This window comes from Mycteria americana, chromosome 1, assembly GCF_035582795.1.
Source record: "Mycteria americana isolate JAX WOST 10 ecotype Jacksonville Zoo and Gardens chromosome 1, USCA_MyAme_1.0, whole genome shotgun sequence".
Taxonomy (NCBI): domain Eukaryota; kingdom Metazoa; phylum Chordata; class Aves; order Ciconiiformes; family Ciconiidae; genus Mycteria; species Mycteria americana.
Window position 1 is genome coordinate 222,378,547 of NC_134365.1, and position 20,553 is coordinate 222,399,099.

At 51.5% G+C, this 20,553-nt stretch overlaps 1 protein-coding gene across 14 annotated transcripts in view; it reads left to right on the forward strand.

Annotated features, from left to right (window-relative positions):
- Positions 1-20,553, forward strand: part of STIM1 (stromal interaction molecule 1) — a 105,300-nt gene that overhangs the window by 73,064 nt on the left and 11,683 nt on the right. For 5 of the 14 annotated variants that reach the window (XM_075491407.1, XM_075491409.1, XM_075491410.1 and 2 more), the window contains exons 6-11: positions 2,160-2,337; positions 7,972-8,149; positions 12,248-12,415; positions 13,564-13,664; positions 14,126-14,361; positions 19,488-19,887. In XM_075491407.1, coding sequence (XP_075347522.1) covers positions 2,160-2,337; positions 7,972-8,149; positions 12,248-12,415; positions 13,564-13,664; positions 14,126-14,361; positions 19,488-19,887 — 1,261 coding nt within the window. Of the gene's footprint in view, positions 1-2,159; positions 2,338-7,971; positions 8,150-12,247; positions 12,416-13,563; positions 13,665-14,125; positions 14,362-16,364; positions 16,446-19,487; positions 19,888-20,553 lie in introns of all 14 variants that reach the window. The other 9 variants (XM_075491417.1, XM_075491419.1, XM_075491415.1 and 6 more) reach the window with 3 other exon arrangements.

Here is a 20,553-nt window from a genome sequence, read left to right on the forward strand (position 1 = left end):
GTCCCCTGACAGTCCCGGAACGAAAGCTGTTGGGAGACGTGCGGCCCCGGGGGGATTTTATGCTTAATCCATTTATGTAAGCTCATCTGCGGTGCGCAGAAAGGAAGGGACCCAGGCAGGGTGTCTTAAAGTGTTTTAAAATTCTTACGTGAAAGAACGCTAATCACAGTAAACTTCTTTTGTCATCTTTAAAATGTCTGGTCGTTGGCTTTTCCACATCCGCTCATTTTGGAAAACGACAGGGTGCAATTCCCATCCGGTTCAAATTCTGCTCACCGCTGTGACGTCCCGCTGCCAGGACACCCCTCCGTGCCATGCTCGTCGTCAGCCTGACGTGCGAGTGAGAAGCTCATTTTGGAGAGTCCTGCTCGTGCTCGCCGGGCCACCGTTTGCCCCGTGGGCAGGCAGGTGTTGCTGCGAGGATCCAGCGGCGAGGACTCGCCTTGCTCAAGTGTTTCTCTTCTGGACGTGGGTGCTGCTTTGGGTGCAGCCCTTCTCGTGCATGCTGAGCTGAGGTGTCCTCCAGGCCAGGCGCAGGGCAGAGGAAGGGATGTTGCATCGATTTGGGGAAAACGGCATTTCTGACCCCTTTTAGAGTAACTGTGAGGTTGTGTTACGGCACATCGTTGGCAGTTCCTCTAAGAAAGGGCCCGTCCGTGGCTGCGGCCCGTCGGCAGCTCTCTGCCTGCTCTCCCCTCTGAATCCAGAGATGTCCTGGCTGTCCCCAGCCCGCCGAAGCCGCTCTGCGCTCTCAGGGCTGGCAGCAAGGGGAGGGGGCAGGTTGGGTACCTACATTTCTGTGTTTAAAAGCCCCCTGGTCCTGCTTCAGGTGAAGCAAAGAGGTTTTCTCGTCGTGCCTGTAACAGCTCTTTTGCTTCCCCTGTAGCTGCCAACCTAAATTCTCCCGTCGGGCTTGTCCGTCCGAGTACCATCGCACGGAGCCGGTCCAGTGGAAGAGCCGGGGGCTGCTGGAGCTGGCGCAGCGTTTGCTCTCGGAGGAGCACCCCTTCGCTGCTCACGCTTCTCTTTATGCATCCACGTCGAGCCTAATGTAAAAGCCTCTGGGACTTCGGTGTGTTTTAGAGGAGCCTGTGCCGGGAAGCGGTGCTGGGTCACTGGTGGTATCAGGACTGCGTGGAGGGCGAGCGGAAGGTTGTGCTTGGGGGTTGGCAACGTGCGGGGTCGTAGAATCTTCGAATGGCCTGGGTCGGAAGGGACCTTTGAAGGCCATCTCGTCCAGCCCCCCTGCAGTGACCAGGGCCATCTTCAACCAGAGCAGGTTGCTCAGAGCCCCGTCCAACCTGGCCTTGGATGTGTCCAGGGATGGGGCAGCCACCACCTCTCTGGGCAACCTGGGCCAGGGTCTCACCACCCTCAGCGTAAGACATTTCTTCCTTAGACCCAGTCTGAATCTCCCCTCTTTCAGTTTAAAACCAGTAGGTACTGACTGTTTAGTCGCAGCTAGCTTGACTAAGCTGCTCTTTCTCATTTTTAGCTTTCTCAGTACGTACTTGTTTGAGGATTTGCTAATTAGTAAAGAGTAAAAAAGTTCTGCTTGAATCGAGGTTTTGGATTTTTCCTTAACTAAGTGCTAAACAAAACCCCCACTTCTTTACTTTCGTTCTCTCACATCATCCACGCTTTTTTTTAAAGTAACTGTTTTGCTAACTGTTGAAAAAGGAGGTTTCCACATTGAGTTGTAATCCTGATGGAAAGTTTTGCAAGTTTGACAATTTGACACTTGATCTGCCTTACCTCTATGATCACAGTTATATTTTTTCAACAAAGGTATTTTCTTCTTAGATCTTTGTATTCAGTGTTATGTGTATTGTCCTTAAAAGAGCACAGCAGTTCTGGGGGTTCCTACGTGGAGGCTCTCCTGTATCATGTATCGCCAGGCAAATTATATCTATAAGATTTTGAATTTCATCTTTTTTTTTTTTTTTTGCTTCCCCATTCAAATTGAATATATGTTGTCAAGGTTCTTTTTTTTCCCTTAAATATCGATGTAGCTCATCTTTTCCCGTGCTGAAAGCTGGGCCACAATTCCTTCTAACTTTATCTCTAAGTTCTCATGCCCGGCTCTGGTGTGGGCGAAGCATTGCAGAGTTAATTCGCATGTTCTTTTGAATTCAGCAGTGTCTCTGGTTCTCTTCCAGTAACTCGTCACAACCACCTGAAGGACTTCATGCTCGTGGTGTCCATCGTCATTGGCGTGGGTGGCTGCTGGTTCGCCTACATCCAGAATCGCTATTCGAAGGAGCACATGAAGAAGATGATGAAAGACCTTGAGGGACTCCACAGAGCTGAACAGTCTCTCCATGACCTTCAAGAAAGGTAGGCTTTATGCGTCCACCCAGTTGGAGCGTTCGACTGTTGATCTTTCCTGCAAGGTTATTCCTCATTTAGATTTCAGGAAAGAGTTTCTTTTCAGCTGTGTGCTTCTGTGCAGCGGTCACCTGGTGCCGTGTACCAGAGTCAGCACCTTCCGGAGCGACCGCAGCAAACCTGCCAACCCGTCTTAACAGCTCGAAGGGGTGCCCGGCTCGTTACCGGGCTACACGTAAAGATGCGTGCGTGCTCACTGGACCTGCTCTTTGGTGGTGACGTGCTAGTTATTTGTACTTGGGGCGTGCCACCTGAAGGCCTGGGTGGCAGAACCTCCCTCGCCCTACTACAATCCTGAAACGTGGCAGCGAAGCCCCTTGAGCAAAGCGACAGCGTCCGACACCAGCATCTCCGGCTCCGAGGTGGGCTCCAGCGCACGCTGACGCGTAGTCGAGCGTAGCTGTATGTGCTCCCGTGCGGTTTTGTTTCCCTTCCGTGCTGGTTTTAGGTTGTGTTTTGTCTGTTGAGTCCTAGTTCTGCTCTAACGGTCATTACTGGTTCAAAAAAATAGTTTCTGGATTTTTGGGAAGACTTGACTCCGTTTAGGTTTGCTGCTGCTGGCGTGTGAGAGCTCTCCTCCCTACGCTCAGAACTCCGCTGCTTTAAGCAGCAAAACATCCAACTGAGCAAAATGGATGGGAGCGCTCCTTCTGTACTCGGCGTGGTCGCTCTTCGTTCTGAGTGTGTTGGCTTATTTCAAATAGGTACTGCCTATTTATTTACCACATTTAATTACAGAGGAGCAGTGAAATGCACAGTGGTTTCTACTCCCAGTCTGACTTATACTGAAAGTATGTCGGGATCCCCACCCCCTGAAATTACGGTGTAAATCTGGTACCTAGAGGGGCAGAAGAGCCTCTTAAAGGAGCGTGAGGCAATCCAGCTCACTTAGAATTTGTCATCCAGGCTGATCAGGTTGGTTCACCCTGGCTTTTGATGGGGACACAGCATGCTGAAACCGTGGAAGCAAGGAGAGGAATTACAACTCTCTTGAATTCCTTGAGCCATATGTAAAAGTCCGTGCTTCCCTGCCTGCCCAGTGATACCTAAATCCAGGAGAGTCGCCTGGGAAGAATGAAAAAAGTAACTTTGGACTATTACATATGAATAGTTGAACTTAAGGCACCTGGGCAAAATACCGTAGCTTCAGGAACATGACCTCTACTCACAGAAAAGACCATACTGGTTCCAGTAAAACTGCTCATCGGAGAATGGGCTGCACAAGAGGCCCTCTGTAGACACAGGAGTCTTCTAGGAAGGAGAAGAGCACTCAAGACTCTTGCTGACAAACCAGTGGGGGTTTTGGCAAGAAGATTTTTTAAGGGCAGACTTAGCAAATAACAGAGCGTGAGTAGTCTTGGACTGTAACTATTTTTCATTAGCTTTAAGTGTAATTTTGGAGGATAAACCTTAATTTGGCTGCCATATAAGCTGACGGCTACATTCCCAGCGGCTTCTCCGAAAGCGGCGCCTGGCCCCAGGTACGCGTGCTGGCCGCTCACGGGCGGCGTAACGAGCGACCCGTGCGAACGCCCGGATCCCGAGGCCGTTGACCTGCCATGGAGACTTTGGCAAGCAGCCGCGTCTTTGGAAACCGTACGACGTACCCACAAGACTGCGGCCTGATTTCTTGCCTACGTGCCCATGACAGCCTTCAGGGAATTGTCCCGCACGTAAGCGTTGCTCGAAAGCCTTTCTTCTTCGAGTGTGATCGCATCAGTTGGTGTCTATGTGGAGGGCAAACACTTGAGAGAGGACCAAGGTGATGGTGCCAGACTGGGCACGTTCCCCTGGCAGTAATGCGGATACGTGACCTGCTTTCTTTTTGGCATAGAGATAGAATAAAGTGCATTTCCCCTGTGCCTACCATGGAGCCGGCTCCAATCCACAGCTCATTTCACAGAGCTTGGTGTGATTTTACATTACAAGTTGGAAGTACCCCAAAGAAAAAGATTTTCTTTTTCTACAGCCAGAAGGACGCAGGAATTCCTTCTCAACGTCCGTCTCTTGGAGCAGCAGGGCCGCGACCAGGGCGGGAGGTCTCTGCTGGCTGTCACTGAAGAGCAGGTCACACCAGAGGTCCAAACGCCGGCTGCTGCGAATGTGCCGTGTGGGGAACGACCTTGGGATCTGCTGCCGAGGGCAGAGCCACGTAAACAAGGAGATGTGCCTGGGAAGTTTAACTAATGCTCTAAAGCCGGATAGGAAGAAACACAAAACCATGTATGCTAAGCATAGCTTAAGTCTTAACCCAGAGCAGCTTGCGATGTTTCTGCAGGGTGTGCAGCTTGTCCTCTGCCGAGGGCACTGAGCTGGAGCTGAAGAAGTGGGAGGTGGCCCTTGTGGGGCTTCTTGGCAGAGAATTGTTCTAATTCTCCTCTGAAGGGGGGAATACGCCTTCGCTTCCTCATCCTCGCACCCCAGCAAGGCTCAGCTGTGGTCCTCGGCCACTGCGGAAATGGCAAAAGCTTCCAACAGCACGTTCCCATGGACTTGTTCTGAAGTTCTGCTCAGAAACTTATTTTCTAGAGCTTGAAGTAACCTCCTTTCCTGGCTCATTGAAATCCAGTGCTGAGCAGACCTCCGGAAGGCATGTGATGCCTTTCCAGTTGCCTACAGCTGCTAGCGCTGTTACTTGATGAACAACTCTGATACGCTCTTGAAGAGCTGGGAAGGGAAGATTGATACAAAAAAACATTTTTTGTTCATCTTTAAAATACTTTTGGAGAACATTCTTCAACAGTGACACTTTCCAGTCAATTAAATGACCCATCGAGATAAAAAAGTTCATGTCTTAGCACATCCTGCTGATGACCGAAGATCTGTATTGAAGATCTACTGATTGTGTTGAAGATCCGCTCCTGAATTCCGCAGCCCTCAGATAGGTCTCCATTTCTTGCCCTCATTACAAGTGCAGCTCTGAAGGCACTTGGTCGTCTTGTGGAGCTCAGTGCACGTGAAACCGGTGTGGCTCCATCGGCTGGGTTTGAACAGGAATGCACAGACAAAACATGGTTTTGTCCATAACCAACATAAGAAAATACGGGCTCTGCTGTGAGGAAGAAAATGGTAGTAAGGGAAAATAGGATGTTAGAGTGCCTTTGAGAATTATCTTAAGGATAAAATTCCTTCCCATCCTGCGTCATAGTATAGGGGAATTTCTCCTTTAAACAGAGATATTTTGGTGGTTTGGGATTCTTACAGCCCTAGTATGGAAGAGCTTTAGCACTGATGCACAGGGCAGAGAGCGTGGGTTTATCGAAAAACTTGGAATGTCTTGGCAAGAGTCTCTTTAAATTGGGAAGAAAAACACTTGAGTTTCTCAACAGAGCTGTGAATTGAAAATGAGCCTTTTCCAAGAAGAGAGCCAACATCATGGCTGATGAGAGTCCAGCCTGTCCACTCTGTTTTAAATGGCCATCTGCGTGCCGAGGAGGAGCCCGAGGAAGAGGAGTCCTTGGCTGGGACAGCGAGCGGCTTCACTCTCGACCCGAAAGGGAGCGATGGGTCCCTGCCGCGGGTCTGCGCGCGGGCTGTGCTCCGTCTCGCCGCGAGCACGACCAAGTGCTGTCCTTCGATACGAGGCTGGAAGACGGAGCCCTCTGCGTGCGCTGCAGGGAGCCGCGTTTGTAGCGACTGAGGATCGGTTTTTTCCCTTCTGTAAACGGGCGGGAGCCGCGCGGGGAGCCCAGGCGTGCCCTCCCGAGGTGTGTGATTTGTCATTTGCAGGACAGGTACAGCGCACCCGGAGCCGGACCTCGCTGTCCCCTCTCGTCTCCCCGCGCTGTCTCCCCGCACGTCGCCCGTTGGTTTGCTCTCCAGTTGGAATGTTGACGGTCTTAAGTGGGGGAAGATTTTATGACCTTGAAATACTTTTTCCTGGCTAAGAGGATTCCATTTGGGGGTTTAGGATGGTTCTTTTTCTTTTCATTGTATGGACAGTTTTACTTGGTCACTGAAGATCTGTCTGGTTTTGCTGGTTAAGCTGATGCCTTGCTAACGTCACAAGCGTTGCTGGTGGCTTCAGTGTAGATGAGCACATTATCCACGATCCCACCGATCCGTAGAGAAGGTGCCTGGGCAGGGCAGGAGGTGCCTGCAGGGAGAAGGGGCTGGTGTGGGTGGGGAGCAGAGCTTTGCTTCTCGTGGCAGAAAACGGGAGTTTCCTCAGTTTGGTCTGAGTTAAAAATAGCGTTGCCTCTGCCGCTCCTACAGTGTGGTTTTGTCCAATTCTTAGTGATTTATCTCCAACTGTGATAACTGGGACTCTTGACAGAGAAGTTCGTGTTGAAAAGGTGGGACCGTTCGATTGACGCAGCTGGTTTCTGACAGCGTAAGCCACAGCACGTCACTGTGTTCGATCCAGTAGCTGAAGTACGTGTTCTGGAAACTCGTCTCAGCTTGATTTGAAGTTATCCAAAGATAGATGTACCTCATTCCTCAGAAATTTGATCCAGGGTTTAATTGTTGCCATCATTTAAAAAAAAAAAGTATTTTTCATTTGAATCATTTGGCTGGTTCTCGCAAAGGAAGAAGCCCTTTAAGACTCTTTTTTCTTTCGTTGGTGGTACTTGTTCAACATGATTTGTAGAACCTTCATTATGAAGTGAACCTCTTCGTTTCATTTCAACCGAATGTTTGCCAAATCTTTTTTTTCCCCTTTTCCTTGGCAATCGCTGTGCCTCTAGAAGCACGTGGGTTTGGGACTGCATTTAAGAGAGGCACTGCTGGCATTAGAGGTTCTTTGGGTGGCAACGACCAGAGACTTCACCACCCCTTTCCAGGACAGCTCGGTCCTGCGTGGGCTGGGTTAATTCTTGACGCTCATTTGATTTTCCTGAACTTGTTGCGAGGATTGGGTTTACGCTAGCGCAACTCCCCTGAAATGCAAAGGTTGTAGAAAGCCTGAAACATCTCGCTGTGGCTGCGGTGGTCTCCTTCAGAGGGCCGAGGCTTTCCAGGCTGAACGGTTGAACCTTCCTGAATGGGTAGAAGTAATCTGTTACTGCTTTTTGTTGCCATATATAATTCCTACTGATTTAATTCTGTCCTGAGGAAAAATAACAACTTCCAGGCAAGATTAAGACACGTCTAAATTTGAAGGTTTTTGCAAGGGGAACACGGAGACATCCCATCTGGGTGGTCATAGCTGCTCAGGCACATCTTCCCCTCCTTTTTTTTATTAAAGGCTTTACAAAAGTCTTCACTTTTGTAAAAACTTTTGTAAAAAAAGACTTTACAAAAGTCTTCACTTTTGTAAAAACGCTGAAAATTCAAATTAATTTGAGGCTTATTAAGGGAAATCTTGCTGTGCTTTGGAAAATTAAGAAAAATACATACTGAGTATTTATTAAATGAAATAAAGTTGAGACTGTGGCGCTGACAATTTCATTTCTTCCTGGGCACAGTGAACTTTCTCCTTGACTTTCCAAGTACAGATCTCTGTTGACATCAACACAGAGTAAGAGCGAGCAGGGTTGGTCTAGATTGTGGCTGGCCAGCCCTTGCCCCATGGACTCCTTGGGCTGTGTACAGATAGCCCGACACGCACGGCACTGGGCTCTCGGTCTCTGTGTGTTGCAGGCTGCAGAAAGCTCAGGAGGAGCATCGCTCTGTGGAGGTGGAGAAGGTGCACCTGGAGAAGAAACTGCAAGACGAGATCAGCATCGCCAAGCAGGAGGCACACCGGCTCCGAGAACTGCGGGAGGGCACGGAGAATGAACTGAGCAGGCAGAAATACGCTGAGCAAGAACTGGAGCAGGTAAGGGTTCAGGCAGACGGGTGCGCTTACATACGGGGCGTGCCGGCAAGAGCAGCAGGCAGTTCCTCACTCTGCTTCATCCTTCTGAGGAATCCAGAGGTGTTCTGCTTATAACGCTCCTCCGCCTTTGCTTTTCCGCTCCCCTTTGTGGAGGAAAAGATCCCAGCGTTTCTTCCGCTACCCCACGTTGCGCGTCCCCTGTATGGGCGCTGCTTGTGCGTCGGGTGGCAGGGACCGTGCGGGTGCTGTCTCGAGAGCGATGCGCTGCTGTCACACGCCGTCCCAGCTTGCCCTTCAGCAGAGGTGTTGAACTTGACCTGTAGCTGCACCCTCTGATGGCTTCTAACTCCCACTCTGAACCATAAGCTCTTTCTTTTTTTCTTTTCTATCTATTAATGCTTTTAGGAGAGACTTGGAATGAGTTTGGTTGTGCTTGCCATGTTTTCTTGTGGATCAGAGAGGTTTACGAAGGAAACTTCCTTCCGAGGAAATTTAGCAGTAGATTAGAATCTGTACAGCAAGGTTAGAGTTCGTCTGCAATTCTCAAAAACATTAGTTTTAAGTTTAGACTAGCAGGAAAATATGTCCCCAAGTTACGTATGGTAATGTAGGCCTAGACAGAATATTGCGTATAATGCTGCTGCTGGCAAAAATGAAATGCGTTTTGTCCAGAAGGATGCCACAGAGCATTTGTAAAATAATTTGTCGTGGGTCAGAAAAAGCATTCCCAATCCTACATCTAAAAACCCTGAGACCTACAACGAAAGCTATAGGGAAATAATGGAAGTCAAAGACATGGCTGACAGCACCTGCCTGCAGCGGCGGGGCAAAGGGCGAGCATCGGGGCACTTTACCTCCACGCTGCCCTTTGCCCAAACCTACGAGAGAGGCCCAAGCCCACGATTCCGGTTGCTGCTTCCTATTTCACCTGAGGGACAATTCTTATCTGACTGGAACTTACGGATGAGTTTAAACTGCAATGGTGGGAGCCGGAATTGCACGAGCCAAGCGAGTACCTCGGATATTCTGAGGCCACCAGGATATCCTCCCAGCCTGACTGTGCCCAGTCTTCTGTGCCACCACGGAGGATGGGGAAGAAAATGAGACAAGAATCTAGGGTTTCCACTGGCAAGGGAGAAACAAGTGTCCGGGGCCACCAGGTAACCGGGGACCCACGGGGAGCGCAGCCTAGGTATGCAGATAGGCAGCAAACGGCACGTGTCCTTCCTGCTTGGAATACGACAGCCCAGGCACCCGCAGGCGCCTGTTACCAGCTTTGCTCTCGTGATCCAGCATCGTTCCTCCTAACTGGTCATCCAGCCTCTCCGCAACGTCACGGAGCTCTGTTTCAGGACACGCATTGGGGTGTCCGTGTTCGCACACGCAGAAATTCGGTCCCTTTGTATTGTGGGCCATTAAAGAGGGATGCGTGGCCTTCCTCTTGTAACCCCGAGCCCTTGTACCCGACCTGCTCCTGGCTTTTGGAGAAGGCAGGGTCTCATCCATTCCGCTTCCCCCTCCACTTTACGTTTGTTAAGAAACCCGAAAAGCCAGAGGTGACTTAACCGCTCTGTTGTTTCTTAGAGGCCTGCGGGAGGGATGCATTGCCAGGGTGAGTATTGGTTTTACCCACCTGACCCACACTGTGTGATTATAACACGATCACCCTCCCAGCGAGCTGTAGACCACAGATAACATTAACCAGTCACTCCCACTGACCGTAAAACTCATCCGATTTTAAGATATTCTTGGCTCCCAGGGAATATTAAAACAAGGCCTTCTTTTGCACCGGTTGATTCTTACCACTAAAACGATACTGGAGGGTTCGGAAGCTCCTGCTGGAGCCGGGCGTAGGAGATGGGGAAGCAGTGTGTTTCTGGGATGGGATTCTCCCGTACTGGGTTGTTCATTCCGACCCCCTCCTCGCTAGGCCATCCTCCCCCAGACCATGGACCCAGCCGGGGCTGCAGACCCAGAGGGCATTCCTCGCTTTATAAATCGTTGCTCTTAGTGGTCAAAATGGGATCTTGGGAATCTTCACAGGACAATGTAGACACACAAAGTGACTCCTATTTGTACTGATTCCCCTGCAGACCCGAGAGGGTTTGTGTTCTGGACACTGCTGTATGATGGCTCATCTCAACCACTGGTCCTTGGCTGCTGTTCTGCACCGCTTCCCTTTTCCACCATTCCGTAAAAATGCTGTTCCTGTAAATGTTTTGAGCACTCCTCTACCCCAGATACCTCGTGGCAGATTTCCTGCCCACTTATTCTCTGTATTCCTAAATCCCAGATGCTTGCGGATCGTGGTCAGCGTTCTGCCTGTGGTGGGAGCAGCGCCTGGTGCCGCTGGTGTCAGAGGGGAAAAAACAGACCTTCCTGGGGTCTGCGATTCTGGATTTGTAACTTTCTGAACAATTTAGGCACTGTTATGCTCAAAAAGACTAAATCTCACAAAAGTGATGTAAGTCGTTGAGCCCTTCGGTGCAGTGCCTCCTGGCTACTTCTAGATGGACCGTGCAAATGTGCTCCAGGATAAAGCACGGGTTTCAAAGATCTGTGGTGCTTTTGGCTCGCTAGAAATCACGCCTGTGCCAGACTTGGTGAGACGTGACTGAGTTAAATAACACATTAAGGGAAAAGATCCAAGTTTGAGCAATATTTTTAAAAAAATGCTTATCTTCAGTCCGCTTGCGGCTGTGCTCTGTGGGAACGAGGAGGCACCGGCACCAGGCAAGGGTGGGTGTAAGCACGGTCGTGGGAAGCGTGCGTTGGGCATTGGGAAGGGTCTTGTGCAGAGCCCGAGCAGGTCGCTGGGTACTGCCACTGCCTCTGTGCTTCTTAGACCTGGGCCCTAAAGAGCAGAAGGAGAGAATGGGACAGACATCATCCAGGCGTCATCCCGTGGCACGTGGGTGGCCCTGACTGCATAGCCCGCCGTCCACAGCTGGGCCGTCCCTCCCAGCTCCAGCTCTGCTAGGAGAAGCTCCGCGTTGGTGGGCCAGGGCTTGCTGGGGCAGTGAAAGCTCTTGAAGGAGCTTAGGGTTGGCTTTTATTTTAACAGCAAGTCCGTTGTAGAGTGTAAGTCCCTCCACATCATGTGTAATGGAAGAGAAGTGTTAATTCTTGATGGTCTCTAGCACTAAATGCTTTTATGTAAGGTTTTGGTATCTTCAACTTGCTTGTCACCCACTTTCTTCTAATTTTGTAATCGTTCCCATCTCCAGCAAGATAAGTAAGTGTGTGGAGGAGACCAGACCGATGGTGTGTGGAGGAGACTGAGCTGGGATGGAGGGAGAGTCCCCCAGAAAGCTACAGAAACTGCTGATTCCAGACGTGTTATTTCTTTTCCTGACCAAGCAGCACATGTTTTGTGTCTAAATATTTCTATCATCTTGCTCCAGTGTGAAAGTTGTCTCTTGACAAGCTCCCTCTGTTTGGCTCAGTAGCTGCAGAGAAAAAAGGCGATTGCCTGCACAGTGTTGTCAGCGATTCTGCCTCGGGAGGAGGATCTGTGGGTTTTGCAGACCTGCGGGCAGGCAGCAAACCTTGCAGAGATTTCTAGAGGCTAAGATAAGCACCCTGAATATCCTCACCGAAAGTCGAATTCTCTCTTAACTAACTTGTGCATCGCGCTGCCAGCTCTGGAGGGTTTACGTGCGGTTCGTGCCATTGTGAGGCAGAGGAGCTGGCGGGAAGAGGCAGACCAGGTCAGCTCCGCTTACCCTCCCTGAGAGCCGAGGTGCTGAGGCAGGACAGCGTCGCGCTGGCTGGAAGCTTTTGAGGAAGGAGCTCGCCTTTAGGACGAAGGGAGAGCGCCGCAGGGTGTTGCGGGCATCCCAGCAGCAGCCTCGTCTGTCGGACGGCTGCCCTGCCGCGCTCCTGTCTCCCACTTGCCGCAGTACCGGGATGCCAGCTCTCCTCCTAATCTCTCCTCTGCTTCTGTCATGAGTAAGATTACGTGGCGTGGAGTCTTTTTTTTCTATTTTCTGGTGCCTTAAAAGCACCGGCTTGGCAGCCAGCGGTTGGGATGACCTTGCAGGAGGGCAGGCTGTCCCCGCCGCTGCTGCAACGCCGCGCCGGCTGGTTCTCTCCCAGGTGCGGATGGCGCTCAAGAACGCGGAGAAGGAGCTGGAGTCCCACTGCAGCTGGGCTGCGCCCGAGGCCCTGCAGAAGTGGCTCCAGCTGACGCACGAGGTGGAGGTCCAGTACTACAACATCAAGAAGCACAACGCGGAGAAGCAGCTGCTGGTGGCCAAGGAAGGGGTGAGAATTTCGGCGTCTTGTCCTGGGTCCTCCCCCCGCAGCCGTGGGGAAGGGTTTGGGGAATGGAACCTGCAGAGGTGGTTTCTCTGCACCTTCTTTATTTCCCTTCTAATGCCTTAAACTTGCATTTTTTTAAAGAGCAGCACAAACCTTCATCGAGGTGTAAGTAAGGGCTGGAAGTGATGGTGAGCAATGGCCTCTCAGGGCGCTGCGGGCACTGGCCCGGGCGTGCCCGCCGGCTGCCTTAGCCTGTCTTGGGCAGGCTGGAGCCCCGGGAGGGTGCGGAGCGGGAACGGCTGCCTGCGGGTAGGCAGTAAGCAGAAGGTTTTGCACCCGTTAAGCACGATCCCTGCTCTAGGCGATTTACCTGCACAGGCAACGAAACTTCTAACGTGTGCATGTGATCTGTAGTGATGAATCATTTCTGTATCCCCAGTTGTTTAAAATTTTCTGTGCCAACCCAAAAGCGATGAGCTGCAGGGAAGCTGTTGTAACATGTATTTGTCTCTGTGGACATACACAGCAGTCAGAGCTGGCAGCATAGAAAACTTTGTCTGCTTTAATATGTTTTTATTCCGAACATTTTAACATTTCGGTGGTTTTCCTTTTGCTGTGTCAGTTCTCATGTCCACGTCCTTGGTTTGTCTTTTGTAACTCTCAAGTTAACGCCACTAGATCTGCGAACCAGGGCACCGTGTGTGGAGACTTTAATTTTGAATATACACTGTGCCACGAAGGGAAGGCAAAAAACCAACCCCAAAACAAAAACCGTCCTCAAACCATCAACCGTAAGGCATTAACAGTGATAGTTTACTCTCTGAGAGTTTACTCACGGGAAAGACAAAACAAGGCTTTATGAGAGAGCCATTCGCTGTGGGAAGTAGCTGATCATTCCCTCTGACTCTTGGGAAAGGAGGAGAAGGGCCAAGGAGCATGAAACCCGCAACCTGCTTACTCGCTGCGGGCGAATTCCTCGCCCGCCGTGTTAGGAAGAGTAACATCCTTCAGTAAAAACCCGCTTCACGCTATTTACGTGTGTGCACACAGCTGCAGGGACTATTTCTGTCTCAGCCCATCCAGGATGTTCTTGTCCTGGAGGAAACATAAGGTCGTCTTCTTCCTGTGACCTTTTTCTGTTGATGTTCCAGGCTGAAAAAATTAAAAAGAAGCGAAACACCCTGTTTGGAACATTTCATGTTGCTCACAGCTCATCTCTAGATGACGTTGATCATAAAATCTTAACTGCAAAGTGAGTATCTATTTAATATCCTCCCTTATTTCTGCCTGCCTCTTTCACCCCTCTCCTGCTACAGACACGAGCGTACCATAGCCCGTACAGGTGCTCTTGGTCTCGTTTTGCTGAACTTTTGTTCTGTTGACTTCAGTTAGCTGGGATTGGACTTGCTCCTTTTAATCAATAACCTTCTAATTTTATATGTGTGAAACAAGAAATCGCAGTTATGCAGAGCAATTTAAAGTCCTGTCAAAGTGAGGATTCAGGAGGCTGCAGTATTCTTAAGCGATTATCCCTGGATATTTCAGTCGTTGCTGGTTTGTTTTTTTTTTTAATTCCTGTTTTCCTGAACATGGAATGAAAGATGTCTCAAGTATTAGGATGCAAAGCTGAACCACTAGACTCCCGGTTTCAGGCAATATATGGTGTGGTTTTCCTTCATTCCCTACATTTTTCCTTTTGAACCTTGCTTCCAGGCAAGCGCTGAGCGAAGTGACGGCTGCGCTGCGGGAGCGCCTGCATCGCTGGCAGCAGATAGAGCTGCTCTGCGGCTTCCAGATTGTCAACAACCCAGGCATCCACAGCCTGGCATCAGCCCTTAACATTGACCCCAGCTGGATGGGCACCCCGCGGCCTAACCCCTCGCACTTCATCATGACTGATGACGTGGACGATTTGGACGAAGAGATCGTCTCTCCCATGTCCATACAATGTACGTAGTCCCTGTTGGCTGTGCGTGGTGAGTCTGCATCTGCTGTGCTGCTGGGTGCAACACGGGGCAGACCTGGAACGGTAGTTCAGATGTGCTAGGAGGAATTAAGGTGTCTACGTCGGTTTTCAAACGACCAAAGACAAATTGTTAGTCGTTAAGGGTCAGGGATGTCCCTAAGTGCCAGACCACCACTGCTGGGGTTGCTTGGACCTGTTAATTCCAGCAGAACTAGTAATTTGTAGATGTTATTAGTCAGCACTTAATCATATGTACGCTGTTCTGTTCAACTCCGTGAATTTAAGCATTTGCAAAAAAACCCACCAAAGGCATGGGCTAGACTCACAAAAATGAGAAAGGCAAACGCAGTGCATTCTCCTCATCTCCCCTCGGCTAGAGCACTTGTTTGGGATATAAAAAGACTTGAAGCCCCCCCCCCCTCCCCCAGCTTTGGACTTGCACCTCTTGCCATTCTGTGTGGGAGGAGCAGCCTGCTGGGGATGCTGCCTGCCCGTCACGACCTGTTGAACGTTTCCTGGAACAAAGACTGAGACCCCGGTGCCCCATCATTGTGCGTGTGTCGTAGTCACCGAGGTGGGCGTTCTCTCCCTCTTTATCGGTGACCGTCCGTATACAAAGTGCATCAGCTCCTGCAGGAACGGGGCTGCTGGAGGGGGAGGCTGGATGATCCCGCTCTGATGAGCCCAGACCTCTCGCAGGAAGGGATTGAGCTTGGGTCACCCTCCGCCCGTCACTCGCTCCATTGCTGAGCCCTTGGGCTAAGCGAAGGCTGTCTCCTTCTCTGCGAAAGGTTTGTGAATCAGGCCCGACTACTCTTCCCATGTTCAACTGACCCAGAGTCAGCTTTGCTTCTCTCAAAAACGCATTTTCCAAATACGGTTTCCTATCTCTGGCTATTGCACAAGAGAATGGGAGGCCTGAAGAGCAGCTCCAGCCGCCCGGACAGCCGCTCTGCGGCCGTGGTCTGGGTGGCACAGGGAGCAGGACCTGGCCAGGGCACAGCTTTCTGAGCTGCAGCTGGGAGAGGGCAGCCAGTGCTGACAGCGTTACCTGCAGCAGTCGTCTTGGTTACGTCTGATTCGGGTCACTTTCTAGCGAGGACTTCATCAAAAGTCTGTTTAACTGAGGAGGAGGCGGGGAAGAGGAACAGAAGACGGGGCTGGCAGTGTGCGCTGCAGGAGGTGCCTGTACGTGCCATCGCCGTCCCTCCCTTGTGGTTTCGGGCTCTGGCGAGATGCTGTGAAGGTCTGGAGGCAAGGCTGAGGCCGGGCTCAGGGCGGTGGAGGCAGAGCACCGAGGATTTGGGTAGCCTGCAGGATTTTTAAGGCAGGAGGAACGGGGCATTTGCATGTTTCCAGGGCTCAGCAAACCTGGGGAATGGAGCTGGTGCTTTATGGGGTCGGGCGTGCGTAGGGAAAGTTTAAATCATCAAACAGATAATGGTGTCCTACTTACTAGTCTCTGTGATTATCAGTTACCATTAGAAACCCAGCTAGACAGCTCTAATGAAACACTTGCAAAGATGCAAGCTAGGTATTAATGAGGGGAATGTCTGAAGTCCCTGATAGCACCTAAAGCACGCTCCCTGGAGGGCCTCAGCCGTACAAGGCCTGAGCCTTCATCCGAGATTTTAAGCCTCAGCTTCTTGCACCTTGCTTGAGACACCTTGAGGGAGATTTTTGCAGCTCCCGTCGGTCCGTCGGCGGCGAGCCGGCCGGCCGGCCTGCGTGCCGCAGCGCTGATCTGCATCCCTGCCGGTGGTGACCCCGTGTAGCAAGCGCTGGGCACCCAGGTTCCCAAAGCAAGGGAGCGTTTGCCTTTCCCTAGAGGATTTTTCTTTCTTTGTGTACAAAAACGGCTTCCGGAGAGAAGTGCAGAGTTTTTCCTCCCCAGATGTCTTGGGGATGTTGCTGACTGCCCGTGATGATTCTCCCGGTAAATCACGTTTTTCTCTCTCCTGTTCACACCCGGTTGGCCCATCCCAGACGCAGCCTGGCTTTTCGGGCGCAGGTTCAGTGACCGCTCGTCTCTGTCCTCGGAGGATCAGTCCCTCTGGAAATACCCTGGTTTGGTTCTCTTCAATTATATTTTAATTTTTTTCTACTCTCTGCCCCTTTTCTGGACTAAAATACATACACAAATTTTCCAACTTTCTGGCACGGAAAACTAATGAATGTACCTCTCTTCCCTGAGTCATCAGCATCTTTACTAACCCCCGGGAAGAGTCTGGTGGGATGAAGAAGAATCACAGTTCACTGTAGTTCTCACGTGCTCTTGGGTTTTGCTTTTTAAAAAATTCCAGTTATGAAATCTGGAGGGTTGTTTTTACTTGGTTTTACCCCTGAGGTGGAGCTCAAGGGTTCGGGCTAGGCCAGGAGGAGGTGTTCACGTTCCCTTTCCCATCCCACCTCCGTCTCCACGCAGGCTTTGCTCGCAGCCCCTCCGCTGCCGGCCGAGGCTGACCCCGGTCCCTCCCCGCGGGGGCTGCTGCCGATTGCCGTGCCTTTCTTCCCTCGGTATCCCTAAATAAATTGAGCAATGCCACCTATTACGCTAATTGTCCCCCGGCGCCCTGATGCCGGGGCCGTGGGGACGGCACGCTCGGCCGCAGAGACACCGAGCCTCCCGTTTTCGGCAGAAGCCTTCCCTTCGCGGAGCGCTGCCGAACGCCGGCCGTCACGGGACAGAGAAGGACGAGCGCGTGCGGCAGCCGGCCAGGCCGTGCGCTGGCGTTGGTTAGGGCTTGCACGGTGGTGGTCTTCCTCAAGGTGATGAGCAGGTCATTTGGCTGGCGTTGGTAAAACGTGCAGTGTCTGGAGTGAAACGATATTTGTGGGAAGCGAGGGGCCGCTGGGCCTGCGCAAGGCGAGGTCTCAGCCTTTGGCCCTGTGCTTATCGCAGGGTCAGTCGTGCCAAAGGAGAGCGCAGCGGTGTAAGGTGTCAAGTTGGTAAATGAGGAGTGGAACACCAGGGGAAAAAAAGCAAACCAACCCCTTAGGGACAAAGGCATGGCCCAAGAGAAGAAGAAACCTGTAGCAGAAACCCATAATCCCCCAGTTAATTATTCTGCAGAGCTTCGATCCCCGTTAGCGCCCCAAAGTGAGACTCCTAAACGGGGTCCCCGCCAGCAGCAGGCACGCCGGGACCAGCTGTGCTGTTCCGCCCCTGCTGCCTGAGCAGCGTTGTGCTGCAGCGGGGGGGCTGGGGCAGCCCCCAGTTCTGCCCGTTAACACCCTCCCCTCACCTCCTCCACCAGGTTTTTGCAGTCCCCACCGGAGCAAGGGATTTTTCCTGCCTTGACTCCGTGTGGCTCGATTGCATTTCGTTTCAGCTCTGGAGCTGTTAAGAGGAAAAAAACCTTGCAGTAGGAAGTGGATGGTGTAAAGAGCTCCAGGGAAAGGTTTGTAGACGGGCAGTGTAGCAAAAGCAAGGAGGGGCAAACCTGAGCACTGGGACCCTGTGAGAGAAACCGTGATTAACCTGGGGGATGTGGAAATAGCAAGGTTGCCTGAGTTATTCTTGCTTGTTCCTTCTTCCCCTTGAAATATGTCCCAGCGGTGATCCTTCAGTACCTGAGCTGTCGATGGGCTGCAGGAGATTCGTATTTCCTAGTTGTGTGGTTTTATAGCAGTGATTTGCTGGTTCTTCGATTCCCGAAGGAGCTCTCCTTCTACTCCATTTCTTAGCTTTCCTCTCTGTCCACCTTTTTAACCATCTTTACATTTATTTCTTATGCATATAAGAAATCCTGAACAATCCTGAACACCTTATCTCCTGCAAAAGAAGGAACATCTTGTATGGAAATTACAGCTAGTGGATTAAATACAGCCAGGCTGGTCGCCTGCAGGATGGCGACGCGGCCCGGCGGGTCCACGCGTTCCACGCGTAACGCCCTGCCTGCTGGAAACGAGCGTGCAGAGGTCCCCGTGCCGGTGAAGGTGCCTCCCTCTGCCTCTCTGCAGGCAGCCCCTGGCTCCGGCTCAGCGCGTAGCTGTGGTGCAGAGGTAGCGTAGGCTTGGTGCAGAGGCAAGTGGCTGAGCTCTCTGGCCTCTGTTACCGGACAGGTAAGACTACGCGGCCAGAAAGACCGTTATGGTCTTTAAAAGCTGTTAATTAGCTGGTGACAGCGCACTGAAGGAGGCAGTCCAATTTGTTTCTCCGAACCAAGATGAATTTGCAGCTGGGGAAAAATATTTTTCAAATCGAGCCTCTCTCTGATCAGGAAGCTGATTATCAAACAGACGGGGAACAGACGATACCACTTCTGGAGCAGAGCTATGATTTCAGGCACGGTCCGATGGCGAAAGCCCGTGCCTCCCCAGTTATATCATAGGTGCTATACGTCTGCCACGTATCCCAGCCCTTCTGCCCTGCAGAAGGGTACAAGGCTGGGAGGTTTCCGCATCTTCATAGAAACCTCCCTGTGCCTGAACGCGAAGTGCAGCTGCACTTCGCAGCCCTGCTTCTGGTCCCGCGTTCCTGCGCCTTGCGCCAGGAGCTGCACCAGCACGACGATGCTGGAGGCAGGAGCAGAGCGGAGCTCCAGGGGTGGAGCTCACCTCGCCGGCTTGAGGCGCCTACATCTGAACTGATCACCGGAGGCTCCTTTTTTAGGCTGTGTAGGGAAATAGTAGTTCCAAGGCACGAAGCGTCTGAACGATTGGGATGTCTGTGTTAGGACAAAATGAATCATGCCCTGAAAGTACCGACGGTTACCGTAAAGGGAGCCTGGGTGGTAGCTCTGATGTAAAGCTGGGTAGGATGAATCATGCAGCCAGTTTCTGCTTCAAGCAAGATGATCAGATAAGGTGTTCAGAAAGCACCTATATCAGGAATGTCAAATGCAGTTTTTCATGGGCTGGGCATTCATCTGGCATGTTAAGCAGTAGCACCAGCTTAATGCTTCTTCTGCATTAAACCGGCATAACTTATAGCACAAGGTGGGCTGGCTGCAGCGGCCCGAGCCAGGGGCCCGGTGGCAGAAGGCATGGTGCTGTGGTGCGTAGCCCCGGCCGATGGCGGCAGCTTCATCGCGGTGCCTCCTCGCCGATTTGATGTGCAGTCTCTTTCCGGCTGCCTTCAGCGTTCTCCCCTTTCTCTCTTTACAGCTCCTGCCTTGCCCAGCACAGTTCGCCAGCGCCTGGTGGACCCACAGCACGCCCACGGATCTCAGAGGTTGGTAGAGAGTTATGTGCAAGGCCAGAATGAGTCGGGCCAACCTGCCCATTACCGGGCAGGCAGAGTCTCTCTCCGTCGAATGCACAGCCTCTCCTCTGGACAGTCTTTCAGTTCCGACCTTCCCGGCACCAGCCCATCATCTGCTGCCGCCACCACCTCTTCCAGCTCTTGCTCCTCATCCACCACCACTGCATCTGCTCCTGCTTGCCATGTCCACCCTATCTGTTACCATCACACCACCTCCTCTTATTTCCTTCAGATGGACTCCATCCCTGATCTACCCCCTCCTGATGTCACCTCTGGAGTTCGCTGTCGCACTGAGAGCTTTGGGTATATTGCTGTTTCTTTTCTAGCTCCCTCTTGCCTGCTGTGTCTCAGAGCTGATGCTTGCTCGGGTGCTCTTTCTCCTAGATTCCTTGTGCCCTTTCCTTTTGGGCCTTTGTTTCATTATTTATCCACATGTTTGTTTCTTCAACCGCTCTCCCATGCCAGTGGACCCTCTAAGGAGCGGTCCATGGTCCATTCCCATATCTGCGAACTCAGTGGGTGCATAAGCCGAGGAGGTGCTGTTGTTAACTGTAGCTAAGCAAACGAGAATTCCTGGGCACGCGGTTATTGCTAAGTCAGTCAGTCTTTCACTTGGGTGAGGCACCTGTGAGAACAAAGGTAACACGACTAATCAAACAAACACTGACCTTATTTGAAGCCTTGACTTATTTGGGGTCTTCGCAAGCGAATTGCAAAGGAAACACGATGGGTAGATACTATGAGATAGTAGTCGGTGCTGCCGGAGGGTTTGAAATTTGTGCTGGTGTTAAGAGGTGGCAAAAAGCAGCATTCGGGAATTTTGTGTTTCCGAGTGACTCTCTACCTCTGCTTTGGTAGGGGATGAGGCATGGTTGTGTTTTGGCTAAGGAACGTCTGAATCACGAGGAGGGAGTTGGAGCTTCTTATTCCTGGATCACCGGCTTTAGCTTGGTCCCTTTCAGTAGTAAC